This window comes from Rhododendron vialii, chromosome 3a (genome assembly GCF_030253575.1).
Source record: "Rhododendron vialii isolate Sample 1 chromosome 3a, ASM3025357v1".
Classification (NCBI taxonomy): Eukaryota; Viridiplantae; Streptophyta; class Magnoliopsida; order Ericales; family Ericaceae; genus Rhododendron; species Rhododendron vialii.
Genome location: NC_080559.1, coordinates 21,911,028 through 21,927,489, shown reverse-complemented (window position 1 = coordinate 21,927,489; position 16,462 = coordinate 21,911,028). Strand labels below are relative to the sequence as shown.

Genomic DNA, 16,462 nt, shown 5'->3' with positions numbered 1-16,462 from the left:
GATTTCATCTTCACTTATGGAAAATTTTCCCATTATCCCATATTCATAACTCCCTTGTAGCATATCTGGTCTGAGGTTTAAAATGGTGGTCGCTATGTAAGCGATATTGGTACACTCCGGTATGCGATAGAAAAAATTCACACGCTAATAAGCATACATATCGCATCATATCCTAGTTTTTTGCCTAGCACGACCAATATAGTTGACCTCTTTGACCGCTTTAAGTGCTTTCGAGTGAAAAATGATTCGTACATGTGATTCGTTATCGCCACACCAGTTCTGCTGCATATTGTCCATACTCGGTTGGTATGACTGGTTCAGGTCTTCTAGACATATACTAGGATTTCTGAAAAATTCAAGACTGTAACCCTAATTTCTGAACGGTTCAATACTCTCATGGTTGGCATATATGGTGCCATAAATTAAACCATGGTCTTTGGATTTGGTGTGGGCCATAGTTTTAAATATCGGCCGATACGTACCGTATCGGCCGATACGTACCGGAATTTTCGGCTTCCGATACGGATATTGGCCGATATATCGGTGAGATTGAAATTCACAGGCGTATCGGCCGGTTCCCGATACGTATCGGTCCGTAACCGATATTTGGACCGATACGGCCGATACGGCCGATACGTATCGGTGCTGAAAAAAAAAAAAAAAAGCAAAAAACAAAAAACTCCTTCCACACAGCTTTTTTCACAGCTTTTTTCACAGCTTTTTTGCAAAAATTTTGGATCTTGTCTTGGAAAATAAGTAAATGTGATAATTAAGCCAATGTTTGGGGTAAAAGTATATTTTTCAAGTTTTATACATGTTGCTGATGATTTTTAAAAATTCACGACCGCGACACCCGATTCCCGCGACGTATCACCGATATGTCCCGATACCGATATACCGCGACCGATACCGCGACGGCGACCGATACCGCGATTTAAAACTATGGTGTGGGCTCGTTGATAACTCCTGAAGCATCTACAACGGAAAGGAGCAAATGGCTTTACAAGTGCATGTTTTTTTAAGCAATATTGTGGTCTGGTTCATGAGATAGTTCCAGAAATGGGACCTGATCGAGGGCCTTTCATATCCAACTTAAACAAATTGACAGTTGCCAATAGTACGTTATAGGTTTCCTACGAATTAGCTGTTCTCCAACAGTAATTAATTAATTTCTTTTATGGTAAACAGTGAATGGAGTCAACCCTTTACTTCCCAGCAATATTAACGGCTGTGGCATGCATGAATACTAATACATTATACATTTACCGAGGTAGTAGTAATGCATGCTTTATGGCTGCAATGACTCAAATATTGTGCTTTTTAATGGAAACATCAAAGATATTTTTAGTTGGAGAAGTTGAAGACCTGAAACTCTGCATGTGTTAAGTGACTTAAGTCCTCCTTCATTATATATATATCAGCATTTACAATTCAATCTGTTGCCGGTTTAGCTAATTAGTATGGTGCGCAGCTAGTGGAAATTGATGTAAATTTTATTCGTTTAGCAACATTAGCCAATTTCAAACTAAGTCCGGATGATGGTAATCAAAGCTGAAAAATGCAGATTGAAGAAACCGAGTGTTTGATTTCTCTTTTGTTGTGAGATTTACGGTTTTGCTATCTGTCCTTTTTAAAAAAAAAATTATTTGCCATGTTTTTGTATTACTCTTAATTCTTAAACTTATTGCATGAGGTTGTAGGTAAAGTAAGTGATGGATCACTGGAGCTAAGTTTGTGTGGGAGTTTAGGCAGCTTGAGATGTGTTTGACTAGCCATTTGTGTAACTCTTGAAACAAGATTACTTGCAAAGATGGCGGAACCCTTAATTACTGCACCAGATAGTGTCTTGTGGAGCACACAATGTAACCAATTCAAACTTCCACCAAGTAGATTTTAGAGTGGCGGAGCCACAAATGGATGGCAACGATTTTAAATTGTAGAAACGAAAAGAGTGAGATACACGAGAGAGTAGCATGGATGGAGATAGGATAAGGCCATAAGGCTTAGTTAGGGAAATTTCCATTTGAAAGGACCAATATAGAGTTTTAAATGAAAAGTCAAAAGGAAGAAGTGGGGATATAAAAGATTTAGTGGTCATATTGAAACCTGTTCTATTACTATGTAAAATGGTAGATATTTGTGGAGTGCTGCCCCTTCTGGACCCTATGAGGTTCCGCTCAAGGTTTTAAATAACGGTATCAGTACATAGTACATAGTACATGGAGCTGTAACGGTATCAAGAGTATCAAAAAATATGTAATGGGAATCGATTGTAGCAGTCGTGGATTTTTAAACTTCATTTTGAGAGAATATTTTTAATGTCTAAATCACCCATAAAGGTTGAGTATCAGCTGTAACGGCAGTGAATCGGTCTGTGAATCGGAAACGAACCGTTATGTAATGGGAACCAGATGATACGCATGTGATTTTTCCCTCACCGATATACCGGGTTGCAATGGTATCATTGTAACGGTATCAGAAGGCTGGAAAACCGTTATGTATCGGCCGATTTTTAAAACCTTGGTTCAGCTAACAGTGTTAGGATGGTCTTAGGATGGTCTGAGGACTGAAGATATGCATTTTTTTTGTACTTTGGCAATAGATCCTCTTACCAAGTGGAATAGAAGAATTAATGGATCTTTTCTGTCCAAATGTGTATTGACTAGGGTATGCAATTTTAATCTATTATCTTGTTCATTCTAGCCTGCCCTTCAGCCTTAGCAAACCAAGAGTCAAACAACCGCAGTAATCCCCGTAGAACATCCTGTTAATTCCAATTGTTCATCGCATATTTAATGGTAGAAACCGCAAAAATCCTATTTCTTAAGATAGGGGTCAATTCCTGTTGTTCAACAGTAGTGGTGCAAATGGGTTTGTTGATTTGATAAATGAAGGTGTTTAGGTGTGTTGTGTATGAACATGGAATGTTTCCAAATTTATATTTTGCTCATTCTTACAACAAAAAGTAACAAAGCTTGCAAAAAATCTCTCTAGCTTATTAAGCATTGACTTATAATAGTAATTCACTGAGGAGTAGCTCCTACCCTTTTTATGCTTCACAATTACATTACCTTAGCTTCCTCTAATTTATAGATGGTATCATCTTTTGCTGTGTAGGACGGATACGGACACGGGACACAAAGTTTCTAGAAAAAAGGGAAACACAGACATAGGAGGGGACACAACAAAAATAAATATAGATATGAGTCATTTATTTTATACTAGTAGAAACGATGTACTTATGTAGAAGCATGAAGCATCAATACATATAAACATGTAGTATCATTTATATGTCATATCCACATCATATTACACTTTTAACCCAAAATATTTGAAGCAATATATAGTTATCCCAATTTTTTTTGAAATTGCATATTTAACCCTTGCCGTGCTCCTTTACGTGTCCCTCCCTTGTCCCTGCCGTGCCACCCAGAAGAATTGAATAAATATAATGGACACACCACGTGACGTGCCCCATACGTTTGTTGCCGTGTCCCCATGTCGGATAAGGGAACACGCCAGCCTTTAGGAGTGTTGGTGTTTCATAAATCTTTTGTATCAAGTATTCTTGTTATCCACTCATAATTCACCACTGGATATGTGCTCATCCTATTATTCATGTTCCTCCCATTTATCTCTTTCTCTGATCCCTTTAGGTTCTAATATATCCTCTCTCTTTTTCTTCCATTTCAATGTTTTATCTTTGTTGATGTAATTTTTGTCCTTATGTACTACACTCTCACTACCACGTCCGATTACAGCGAGACATCCCGTGAAATGATTTGTTTGGTAAATAAATGTTGTTAGAGCCATCGTTAGAAACACAAGATCCGAAATTATGTTTGCCTTCTTGGAAGAAGGCAGATGTTGCTGGTTCCACCTCTATCTACTATTTTGTACGAGTTGTTAGTCACATTCTACTCAGAATTTTGAATTACAGAAACATGCTGCTGCTGCAGTCAACATAAATTGTGGAGAGAAAATCGTAGTTTTGCATTATACTATGCTATAGTAGTTTCCATGTTATCGACTCTACCATGTCAAGGGCACAATCAATTCTTTTGTAAACATTGCATTTGCAATTTTAATACTTGCGGTGATATTATCACGTTATGGTCTGCTTTCGGAACTGTTGCCATCTTAGTGCTGCCTATCCTTCTACTTTTGACTTCTGAGGAAGATCAAAACGAGTCCCTTAACCGTAATTGCTTCTCTGGAACAAAGTTGTTTCTGACAGTACTTTTGCCTTCGGTTTCAAGCTGATGACTCTTTAGGTTTTCACCGTTGATGGTTCTTTAATCTTCTTCGATTAGAGATGAAGGTAAACCAAACAGACAATTATTCACTGTCAAGGTTTTTTGTGTTCGAATTTTGTGGGAGATGGTAAGAACTATTAGCGATAGAAGCTAGGTTTTTTAGCAGAACAGAAGATCCCCATTCTCATGGCTGGCGAGGTAATAGCAGTGTGAAGCGATTAGTGAATCTTAACAGAGAAATCGAATGTGTTCAATTTCTTTGTGCAGCTATTGGCATCTTTTCTCATTTATAGTAGGAAGGTTATGTATTGGCTCCTTCTTGTGCAATCTTGGTGTCACTGCCTTCTCAAAAAGGGGGGAATTAATTGACATCTGTCGATCATGATCGTGGGTGTGTATGGCCTTGTGATTTGGAGATAAAACTTGATTAAATGCTTATTATTTGTTACTAGATTAGAATGGGGGACCAATTAGTTGATCCAGGCGTGTCCTATATATTTGTAGCTAATGTATGAGTAATACGCATTTAAAGTGTACGTCTCTGCGCGGATAAATGAGCACTGGTATTCACCAAGAAGTCCTCTTTGATCAGCTATCTGCTAAAGCTAGTAGCATGTTCAGATGCCACATGAAATGAAGATTTTTCCTGGCATTTTTTCGGTGTCCAGTATTTATGTAAGTTTAGCGCATAAATGTATGTATGATGCATTTCTCTCTGCCCGGGCAAGGCAACGTGTGATGGATGATTCAGACTGGAATTTTAAAGTGATTGTTCTTAATTTATATAGAAAAACATATCCTATCTATGCTAATCTAACTTAGGTTGAGGAGAAGAGAGAATGGAGCTGATGGGAGTTCAAAATCAATGGAAAGAGAGACTTCTAATCCACACACAAACTCACAGATGCGGCACACACGCAACTTACATACCAATGTCAACAAGAGATGCTGGGTTGACAACAAAATCTTTCAAAATCCTTGCGACATTCTTAGAGCCCACCATTTCACCTAGAGAAGTGTGAAAATGGTGGGCCGTAGTGTTGACGTGTAAGAATATTGCAAGTACATAATAAGATTTTGTTGTAAGCTTAGTAGTTTTGGACTGTGAACTGGTCAAATTTGTATTGATGGTGTACCAATAACATTACGCGGCCCACTCTGCACCAAAACCAAACTAAACCAAATCAATCCGAGCCTTACGTCTCAATCACTTGGGATCGGCTATATAAATCCGTTTCTTCCATTGAGTTCTGTCAAGGGCTATTTATTCACACAAATCCATTATATTCTGTGAGGCCCACTATGTGATTTCACATAAATGATCCAATTATTCAGATAGTTTTTCGGCTAGCCACATTAAAAGTGAGATTGATCAGTTAACTCTAAATGGTAGATCCAATCATCTAACAATTCATTTTGAAAAATTAGACAATTGGACCGAACAATTATAGTTATCCGATTAGTTGAAAAATAATTTTAAAATTATTTTCGTGTTTGGTTTGTGATTTGAGTAATGTTTTTGGATAATGAAAAAAGATAAATGAGAGTAATGATTAGAGAGAAAGATAAAAAATGGAGAGAGATAGAATGAGAAATGAGAGTAATGAATGAAAAGTTAGAAAAAAAAATGATTGAGTTGAGAGATACAGTATTTTTTTGAGTAAAGTAGTGAAGTAAATAATACATAACAACTTGGGTCATTTGTAAAAACACCGGAGTGGGCCCCTAAATGCGATCTGTACATCATCGGTAGAAATCTGATCGGTACCCATAATATCATGGTTTTACCTACGCACTTGTAAAGGCCAAGGGTCCACACCCACGCATGGAGTTCGAAATCAATAGACGAGGGAAAAGACTTGCCGTTGAAAAAGAGGAAAAAAAAAGGGGATAAGGCTTGAACCACACCCTCTCTCTCTCTCTCTCTCTGGTAGAAATTTTTACATACATACACTGGGACTGGGGTGTGTTTTGAATCCGGAGAGATGCTTCTTATGCTTTTGTCCCTTTGAAGGCTCTTGGTTTTTACTCTCTCTGTCCGGATTTAATTGTCTCTAATTTAATTCTAACCGGCTAAAAAACAAGTTATATTTTTGAATCCGTAATAAATTTCATATCGAATATGGATCTTGTTTGATAGATCTCGATTAGTTCTATAATATAATATTTTCGAAATTACGCAAAACATTATAAATTGAAAGATATAATCGATTGAAAAATGACACAAATTTTCAAAAAAGACTATTAAATCCGGATGGAGGGAGTATCACTGAGGGGGATAAGATTTGGATACTTCCAGACATTGACGGATTCAAGAATATAGTGCAATGGGAGCACCTGTTAATCATAATGGCAAAAATTTATTTTTGTAGTCAACCACAATAAGATCGTACAAAAGTAAGGCATGTATTACTAACTACAAAAGTTTATAACGCGTACTTTAAGTTAAATTAGGTAAAAATGAGCACAAAATCTCATACAAAATTTTTAAAGTATGTTTTAAATGAATATCGACAACTTTTAAAATGACCAAGTTAATTTTGTTAATGACTTTGTTTTACAATATTTCTTCCAGAGGGTTAAAAATAAAGAGAATCAAGAAAAAATAGCTCTAAATAGACAAACAGCTCGTAAAGTAACAAGTATAAAATACATCATATGATGAAATTTAGACATAAAACTAATTCTGTATGTATTTTTTTCGAGATATATGCAAGTGTGTATATTTATATATTAGCACACTTTTATAATTATGGTACTCCAATTTATAAAAAAACAATATTTTCATTTTGAGCGAGGACACGCGTTCGAGTGGGGGCACTTCGGTCCATCCCTGCTTCCAGACTTTCGGTGCTTAAAAAGTAGTGTGCTACTGGTACAGATTTAATATATGTACCAGCGAGTACAAATGACTTTTTGGACCTCTTTTGGGTCTCAAAAAAATGATCGAAACCGCCCATTTTGTGTAGAGCACTTTGTTTATGATCCTTGCAAGAAATAAGTTCAATCCGATATCAGTAAGGTATTTACAAAACATCCAACTTTATCACAGAATTCAGGCCTGAATTCTAAAGCAAAATTGGATGTTTCGTAAATATCCTTATCGGTACCAGATTGAGCTTATTTTTTGCAAGGACCATAAACAAAGTATTTTAAACAAAATGAGCGGCTCCGATCATTTTTTTGTGACCCAAAATATGCCCAAAAAGGCGTTTGTGCCAGTATCATTTCTGTTGACATAAACAGTCGTGGCACTTTATTTATTCAGCAAGCTATATATATAGGCTACATACACAGATTGTCTACGAACAAATTGTGCACATACGGGTCAGTGGGGCCACTTTAGAATATTGTGCACATACGGGTCAGTGGGGCCGCTTTAGAATCCCAACAATTGATGGGGCCACTTCAGAATCCCAACAATTGATCCAATCTATTCATTGAATTAAAATTATTTTTTTGTGCCATATCGTAAAAAATCAGTTCAATCGGATAATTTTAAGTTTAAGTGCTTGATCCAATCTTTTGAATTTTCATTCATAAGGAAGGATCTTGAATTCTGAAGGAATTTTGAAAAAAATTAGATGATTGAATAAAAACCTTACAGATATTCTGGCATTCGCTGTTTGTTGGGTACGTAGTTTGTTAGAGGAGTTCGATTGCATATTCAACAGTGCTTCGGAAATGAATAAGTTGTTCATCTACCTATCACTCAATGGAAGGACAATATATATGCTTTTTGAAGTACTTAGAAAACTGGAAAATCTAAACCCATATTGTTTTAAACAGATAAACACAATATTCATGTGGGTGAAGGGTTGTAAACAAACCGAGCAGCTCATGAGCTTGCTTGACTCGTTTATTAAACAAGCCGAGCTCAAGTTTTCGAGAGCTCAAATTTTTGGCTTGTTTAGTAAACTAGCCGAGCTCAAGCTTGACAAAGCTCGGCTCGGCTCGTTTACAGTCAATGACATAACTTTTTTTTCATCTATCAAACGACTTGCAAAATTGGATATATATAGAAACACACACACACACACACACACACACACACACACACATATATATATATATATATATATATATATATATATATATATATATATATAAGTGGTTTGTGTTTGTAATGGGGGCAAGGTTTATATTACAAAAGACCATTTCAGTTTTGAGTCTTTTGACCCTAGCTAGCTCCTCAAGTGGCCACTGTTGCTTCCAGTGTTAAATCCATGGCCATGGGTGTAGCTTCCAAAGATCCCTTGGTCATGAATTCCTTCAAAGAATCTATCCCTGGGGTGTTTGGATTAGGGCAGGGAATTAATATAGTTTTGACCCTCTAATCCATCTGTGATTGGAAGCTGCATGTTTTTTATCATCTGGCTATTTGCATACCTCTTGATCATCACTTCATGGGACAAAGGTGTAGTTTCTTGACTTAGATAAGTTTGTCGATTCATCTGATGATGCTGAGAACCAACCTGCTGTAACTCATTGGTAAAGCTGTTTGTAATTATTGCTTGAGAACTTCCAAAACTAGCATCAACTCCAAGATTACCCATCTGGTTTTCCAGAGTTTCTATCTCCTCCTGTAGGTGAACTACCTGCAAAAATTAAATAAAAATTCTTCCGAAAGTTGAAAAAACGAAAAACAATTTTGTTTAACTAGATATTTGATTATCTCATGAAACTTAAAGTTGTTAGGAGATCATGGACAATTCTGGGACCCTGTTTCAAACGTTAAGCACCCAAAGCATGGACTAAACTTTTTGAACTCTTTTCAGGTTTGGGTAGATATACGTAATTTTACCTTTTCTATTCAGAAGGATATATTCATATATAAAACTAAAAGAAAAACAAATTTAATTTCAAAGCAATACCAGCTTTTTACTTAATGTTTCTTCTAAAGCTTTTTCGAATTCGGTGAAGAGTTGATCCTTGTTGTCAATTAATTAAACCTAAGAGACATAATAACAACGGGATAATAAACGCAGATGACAAGACCGGAACCTGCTGTTGGAGCACAATGATATGAGCAACACAACCGTAAACAGGATCATGCATCCGAGCTAGTGCTTCGTACGAGATTGAGGTAGCCGCTTTGCTTCGATTGTCTTGAGGAAGGTATGACAATAGCTTCGACACATTGCTTGCACCAAACACCTTGTGCACCGCCGCGAAATGGGCTGCTGCCTCATCATAGCAGAAATAAGGAGCAAAGACACACTCACTCGTGCACCTTCTCCTCAAGAACTTACATGCTCCACATGAAGAGCCAACCCCCGTCATTGTCCAAGTCTTTTGCTTTCTCCCTGATCAACAGTGTTTGTTACTAAGACAAACTCTTTGGCTTGAGGATGTCATGGTTCTTCAGATAATTAACTCTTTATAGCCACCACTTGAAAGGTAAGGGCCGGGACATTCTCACTTTCAGCTTTGGAAAAAAAAATAAAATTCCTTTAAGGTCTCCTTTGTGGCTAACATTGTCATTCTGAAAAGGGCTTCATTCATTGGAAGTTAATTAATTATGACAAAAATGACAGCTGATCATGCAAGAACTTAATCATGGTTTCAATGAATTGGGGTCTAAAAGTGAGAAATAATTGGTGATTAGTATTGTAAATTAATGTTTGTGGTGTGGACAAGTACAATAAGCTAGCCCTTTCTCCTTAATTTACAATAATTAATATCAAGTTAATGTTGCCTGCACTATAATGATGACAAGAAGGTTTTTTTTTTTTCTTTTTATTAAAATGGCTTCTGACGTCTAAAGTTGTTAAGCAACTAATTATAGGGCATAAATCTCCAACACATGGGCTGTGTGTCATTGTTCGCTAGCTGTTCTTGCAATCCGATTATATATGTAAGAAATTAGTCTTGTACGTTTAGTGTAAATTAAGATTTAGAGTGTTTTTTTAAGGGTTTTTTTAAGTGTCTCCGAAACCGCCCCGAATATATATAAATATATATATATATATATGTACTAATTAATAAAATCTAGTATATATTGTGTAGTTTTAACTCTTAAGTATATATCCTACATCGATCGTCAGTCTAGTGGTGTATAGTTTTAAGTATCACACACCGTTAGTGTTTCATGTTTGCCTTTACATCGTTATGGCATAGTTAGAAGTTTACTGGTTACACACCCCATCCCAAAAAATTTTGTCCACTACGAAAGTTGTGTAATTTTCAAATAGTACTAACAGATAAGGTGTAATGCTGCATAACATTTTACACAACGGTTACAGAATGCAATTAGTTCTTTAAATTGATGATAAAATTAAGTAAATTATACACAGAAATACTTTATTATTAATTTGAAAATTATACATTTTCTCTAGCAGACTAAAATTTTGATAAGAATGAAGCATATGGTTTTCTTTTTCAAGAAAAACCCCAAGAAAAATCAGGTTACGACAAAAGTGTTTTTTAGGTCTAAGTTTGTCTATATCTGTCGATCATTCTCCATAATTGTGCATATTTAATTCGAAATTTAATCAGGTTTGGCTATTGGGCACTTCAAAGAGGGATGGAGGGAGACTCGCGGTAGCTATCAGCATGAAGTGATTTTTATTATTATTATATTATTTTTGATGTGTTGGGCTTCAAGGCTCTAGAAGTACCAGACGGTTAGAAGGAAAAAAAAAAGTGAAAGAAAGAAAAAGAGAAATGGAGGGAAGGAGTGGTGTATAGTTTTAATAATATCTAGTGTTGTATAGTTACACAATGTGCGTGCGTAAGCGCAAACAAAAGTGATAGTGCGTAAGTTAAAAAAAAAAAAAGCCTTCCGAAGATTTCCTTGTTCCCACATAACTAAAAGTGGCGAGAGCAAGAATTGATAACTAGCGAGAATGTTTAGAGCAGAGTGAGAGTGGGGAATCGCTGTCGAAGAATTATGAGACGGAGGTAGAGGTGTCGAATGGGGCCGTGCCGTGTGACCCGGCTCATTTATTGTCGTGCCTATTGTGCTCCGTGCCGGCCCATTTAATTATCGTGTCGCGCTGTGTCCTGCAATTTCAAAATATCCTCGGTCTGACCTGGCCCACGGCCCACCACAATCTGTGTTGTGTCGTGTCTATTATCGGGCCCGTGCACAATCAGGCCTGGGCGAAGCTAGAAAATGCTGTCATCACTTTAAATTGAAAAACGAAATGTCAAATAATTACAGTTAAAATTTAACACATTTAAACCAAAAGACACAAAATATTTTACTAATAATTAGACTTTGTAATGCAGCTGTAGTTTTTGTTTAACCGTGTGAGAAGCGGAGAAGCAAGGTATACAATTGGCATAAATTTTATTCTCGGGATGTTTCTTACTATTATTTTTCCAAAAAAAGAAAGAAAAAAACGTTTGTTTTGTGCCCTTATCGATGTCGTGGTTGGTGCCTTGCCCATGCGGTGCCTAACCATATTCGTGCCGTGGTCTCCAAAATGATGGCTCAGCCCAACCCAACCCACCTTAGTATCATATGCTGTGTCGTGTATGTGCCATATATGCTTATACCTGCCTCACGTATTCGACACCTGTCACGCCCTCGATTTTCAACATAAATAATAATCCATTTCAATAATCAATCTCCGCATGATATAGATAATACCCAAAAGAGAGTTCCTAAAAGATCACTTACAAACCAAGTCCCAGAGTTTAGAGATTTTACAACATTGGCACTATGGCCCAAATTTCATAATTAGTCAAAAAGATAAATTTAAATGTTACATAATATCTAAAGTTAAAAGAGTTCAAATGGATTTACAATTATACCTTTTTAAGAAATCAAACAAAAGATGATAGAACCACTACTCGATAACGGCTTTCAAAAGATGTGAAGTCAAGCATGTACACTATGCGCTCTGCTTCAAGATCCTTGTTTTTTTTTTTTACCTGAAAATGGTAGGTTAAGCTACATTAACCCAGTAGAGAATTCTATACACAAACTATAAGTAAATGTGATGAAGCATGCAACAAGAGTGAATGAATTCCAATGAGACGAACAAGAGGTATAAAGGAGCACCACAATGAACCGACAGACTACGACTACGGGATCCTATACATCTTATAGTTATCCCTAACCATTCATATCACTGCCGGCTTTGGGCTAAGGCCCAAGAGGCGTGGGCCTTAAGCCCCCCAAAAATGTCAAAAAAATAGGGTCCCCACTTATTTTTAGAACCTAGTATATATGTGTTGTTTTAGGAACCAATTTTAAACCCAATTAGACATTTTATACTTAAGCCCCAATGACCCAGAAAAATGGAACACAGAATGCAGGAAAAAACAAACAAAAAGGAGGAGTAAAAGGTCACTAGATCGCCAAAAATCTCTGGGGCCCTTCAAAATTATTCAGTGTGGTGGGTGTATGGATGCATCTTTTTGCCCCCTTAAACGCTACTACTCCGATACTTCTCATTACAAACAAATACTATATCCGAATCAAAATTATTCAGTGTGATTGACTTTTTATTTGATTTTCGTTTACAATAATTAAGGGCCTCACTTTCGAAGATCGTCTTAGACCTCCAAAATCTCAGAGCCGGCCCTGATTCATATATCGAGTTGGAAGTAGCATTCAACACACACATCCATCCAAATAACCTACGACAATTTCTCATACCGTTTTAAGATTTCTCAACGAATACTACAACTAGCTTCCTCATTTCTTACCATTCATCATTAAGCCCCTTTTCATAAAACCGTTCATTTCTTGGTTGCCAAAAATACTTTCAAGAAAACTCTCGACCTTTACGGGTCAAGCTCCGATTATTCGAGTTTGAATAGCCAGAGTCCGTTGATTCTGCGCACGAATACCGGAAACCGTTGATTCGCTCAAGAATAGCCGGAGGATTTTCATAAAAATCCTTTTTCCAAAATCGAGTTCCTTCCTTTTTAAAAACTTTGATAAATTCAATTATTTATTCTCTTTTTCAACGGTTACAATCTCCAATAATACACAGCTCAATCAATAACATGAATTTTCATAATCAATCATAACTTCCTTCATCATGTGAGACATTCAACTGTGTTACCACCATTTGCGTTACAGTGAATTCTCTCCACCTGGGTTTCTGCATTACCACACCTTGCGTTTTAGACCCTCTAGAGTCCTCGCATTACCACACCTTGCGTTGCGGGCCCTTTATTCGAATTCTCAAATTCAAGCATACACGCACACAAACCATCGTTCAATGTACAAGCAAGCAACATTTCTCAAATCCACCTTGCAATGCAAACTCGTAAACATGTCACATCATACGTTGATAAATACATTAAGTTCACATTATTACTCTAAGTCTATTACAATGCTCTACGTCACGTATCAAATCCATAACAACTCCACGACAAACCACCCTCTAGGTTCTACACGAGAATCTTATAAAACGGGTGCCAAAGGAACCTAGAGAGCTCAACAGGACAAAACATGAGGATATGAGTCACAATACTACCCATCTAATCACTAGACAAACTCATGTCTACCCACAACACTTACCATATTACCTCTTATGGTCCACGATATTCCTATCAACCTCATGGTACGATCCCTAACCAACTTCGTTAATATTTAGCTCTAATGAGTGCCAAGAAACAAGGTCGAACAATGAGTTATTGGGACGTAAGCAATCATACTCAAGAGTGACTTAAACATGTTCTAATTATAAATGGAATCATAACACGGAACGAGAACAACCTTAGGATTAACCACGAACATCGGCAGATTGACACACCTTTACTCAAATGGTCATAACTTTTTTTGTACTAAGATTCTTAAAGTGATTCCAGTGGCAAATGAAAGCTAACTTCAAGACCTTCGAATAGATATAAAGTTTGCATGAATCCGACATCGGACGAGAAAGTTATGGCCGTTTGAAGTTGGGCTGAAACCCAGAAGACGAGCAGAAATTCCAGAGAAGGAAGGGATCGATCCCTCCTCTCTTGGGGATCGATCCCCAAGGGCAAAAGTCAGATGTTTTCCAGATTTGAATGAGGGATCGATCCCTCATGCTTGGGGATCGATCCCTAGGCGATTTTGGGCGATTTTCTGCAGATTTCGACAGCTTTTCGAAGACGCAATGGTTGATGATCTAGACTCAATTAAAGCATGAAATCAACTCATAAACACATAGAATGAGTAAGAAATCCCTACCTCAAGGTTAGAAGCTTCAAACACGAGATCAATGAACGAGCCCTAGCTTCCAAAGCTCCGAAATCTTCCAAGAACGAGTTCTAGCACAAACCCACGCGATTCCAAGGCTCAAATCACGTGTAAGAGACGGATTGAAGGTAAGATTTCATGGGTTTTAAGTGATTGGTGAAGTTTTTGGGTGAGAGGATGAGAGAGAGTGAGAGAGCCGGAGAGAGAGAGAGGGAGAGCCGAGAGGGAGACGTGAGGAGAGAGAGAGATTTTGGGGTTTTTAATCCCCTACACACACACCCCTCTATATATACTCACACCCACACACCAAATCACACTAACACTCCCTCCAATTACAATTCTATCGATCAAACCCCAAACCAAAATAACTCCACAAATTTCGCATTAACTTATAACATTTCAAAAATTAAAAAATTTTCCGGGTCTCTGTAACAATTCTAGACAGACGGGGGACAATGGCATTTTGAGTAACTTTCCGTCTTTTCAATGGGCTGAAGAGTTTTTTGTAAAAGCAATTTGCATGATAATGGAGGCCATATATCTAGTGGGACGGTGGCGGCTAATTGGCCTAACAAAACTTTTGTTTTTAACGATGTGAGAGTGAGTGTCTCTGTGACTCACTATACATGCATTATTTTTTAATTAAGTGTGTTCTCCATATGCTACTATGGTAGGCGTTGGCTTTGCTAGTTCATTTTTCCCCTACTCTCTTTCCCACACGATATCTTTGTCCTTTAGTCTAATGTTGCAGATTCCTCTTTTGCATTTCCCGAATTTGCCCAACTTCTTTAATGATCTTCTTTAAGTCTTAACCTTAATTTGCTATCAATAGATAAGGCTAATGAGAGATGAGAAGCATATGTGAATTTTTTTTTGGCGCATAAAATAGATATGCAGATACGTTACTCACGCGTAGCTGCGAAAGAGTTTTTTACTCCGCTGACGCAATAGCTTAGCTTTGGTAGCCGTGCGATTGACGTGGGTCATCTTAATTACTTCAAAGTGTTTATTTATTTTCTAGTCAAAGTGTTTTTAGGGTATTAATCATTATACATGCATTTTGATGGTCAAATCTTTGAAGGGTCTTTTAGTATCAAAGTGGTAACCACATCTCAATTAGTCTATGGTCAAGTCTAATTTTTTGTGTTTTGAAAATGTATGTATTCTTGGAGGGTTGTTCCAAGTTATCTACTTAAACCTATGTAGTGAATGAAATGAGTAGATTGAGTGTTTGAGTTTAATTAATACTCCGTAGCTTTTGGTTTGTGGGAAGATTGAGTGGATTCATTCAACTTTTTCTTTTTTTCTATTTCTTTTGGCTTTTTCTATGTTTCAAGTTTCTCTCTTGAATATATACCAGATTCAAAATTCATTCTGAACCATCTATCTTCTATATAATTTGACATGGAAGTTTTTGAATCCGTATATTTTCGACCATTAGATTGGTACACATTTTTTAAACGGCTGAGATTTATAGGTACAAAACCTAGCGATATATTATGATGAAGGAAACAATATCCGGATTTACAACTACAATTCCACGTTTTCTTCCACAATATCCGAATGCAATTAACAGGGAATTTAAAGGTTTTTGAAGGAAACATTTCCGGAAATATATAAAACGTGGAATTAGAAGGATAAGCCACATTTTCGGCCACAATAACAGGGAAATATTAGAAGGAAACATTTCCGGCTCCTATTTAGGCATTAGGTATAATATATATATAAGGAGTCCACAACCTATAAGGAATATACCTTCTATTTAGGAACGTGTGAGTGATTGGTTCCCTTTGATTTCGGGAAACTTATCACATAAGATTTAAATTTTAGAAGATTTAAACTTATCACCACGTTTTAGAAGACCAACCTACTATGTGCAATTGATACCTTCTATTTAGAAGTCCACTCATGCAAGTTCAATTTTCATATTGGGTTTCTTTTACCGAAAATTGGAAGAAAAAAAATAAGTATGAGAGAATAGTTTTTTTTTTTTTTTTGACAACCTTGCCCACATGGGTCTTTTACGTTAATCATAACTTTGTTGTTTATTCTACCATCT

At 36.8% G+C, this 16,462-nt stretch overlaps 1 protein-coding gene across 2 annotated transcripts; it reads right to left on the bottom strand.

The window, feature by feature from the left end:
- Positions 1-8,259: 8,259 nt before the first annotated feature.
- LOC131320434 (LOB domain-containing protein 33-like) lies at positions 8,260-14,664 on the bottom strand. Of its 2 annotated transcripts, XM_058351143.1 has the most exons (3): positions 14,395-14,664; positions 9,261-9,684; positions 8,260-8,854 (listed from the first exon to the last, which is right to left on the bottom strand). In XM_058351143.1, the coding sequence occupies exons 2-3, from the start codon at positions 9,537-9,539 to the stop codon at positions 8,558-8,560; spliced, it is 576 nt and encodes a 191-aa protein (XP_058207126.1). In that variant the 5' UTR covers positions 9,540-9,684; positions 14,395-14,664; the 3' UTR covers positions 8,260-8,557. The 2 variants fall into 2 exon arrangements, with proteins under 2 accessions (XP_058207126.1, XP_058207127.1); XM_058351144.1 differs by lacking the exon at positions 14,395-14,664 and having other exon boundaries at positions 8,260-8,839; positions 9,261-9,600.
- Between the last annotated feature and the right edge of the window lie 1,798 nt (positions 14,665-16,462).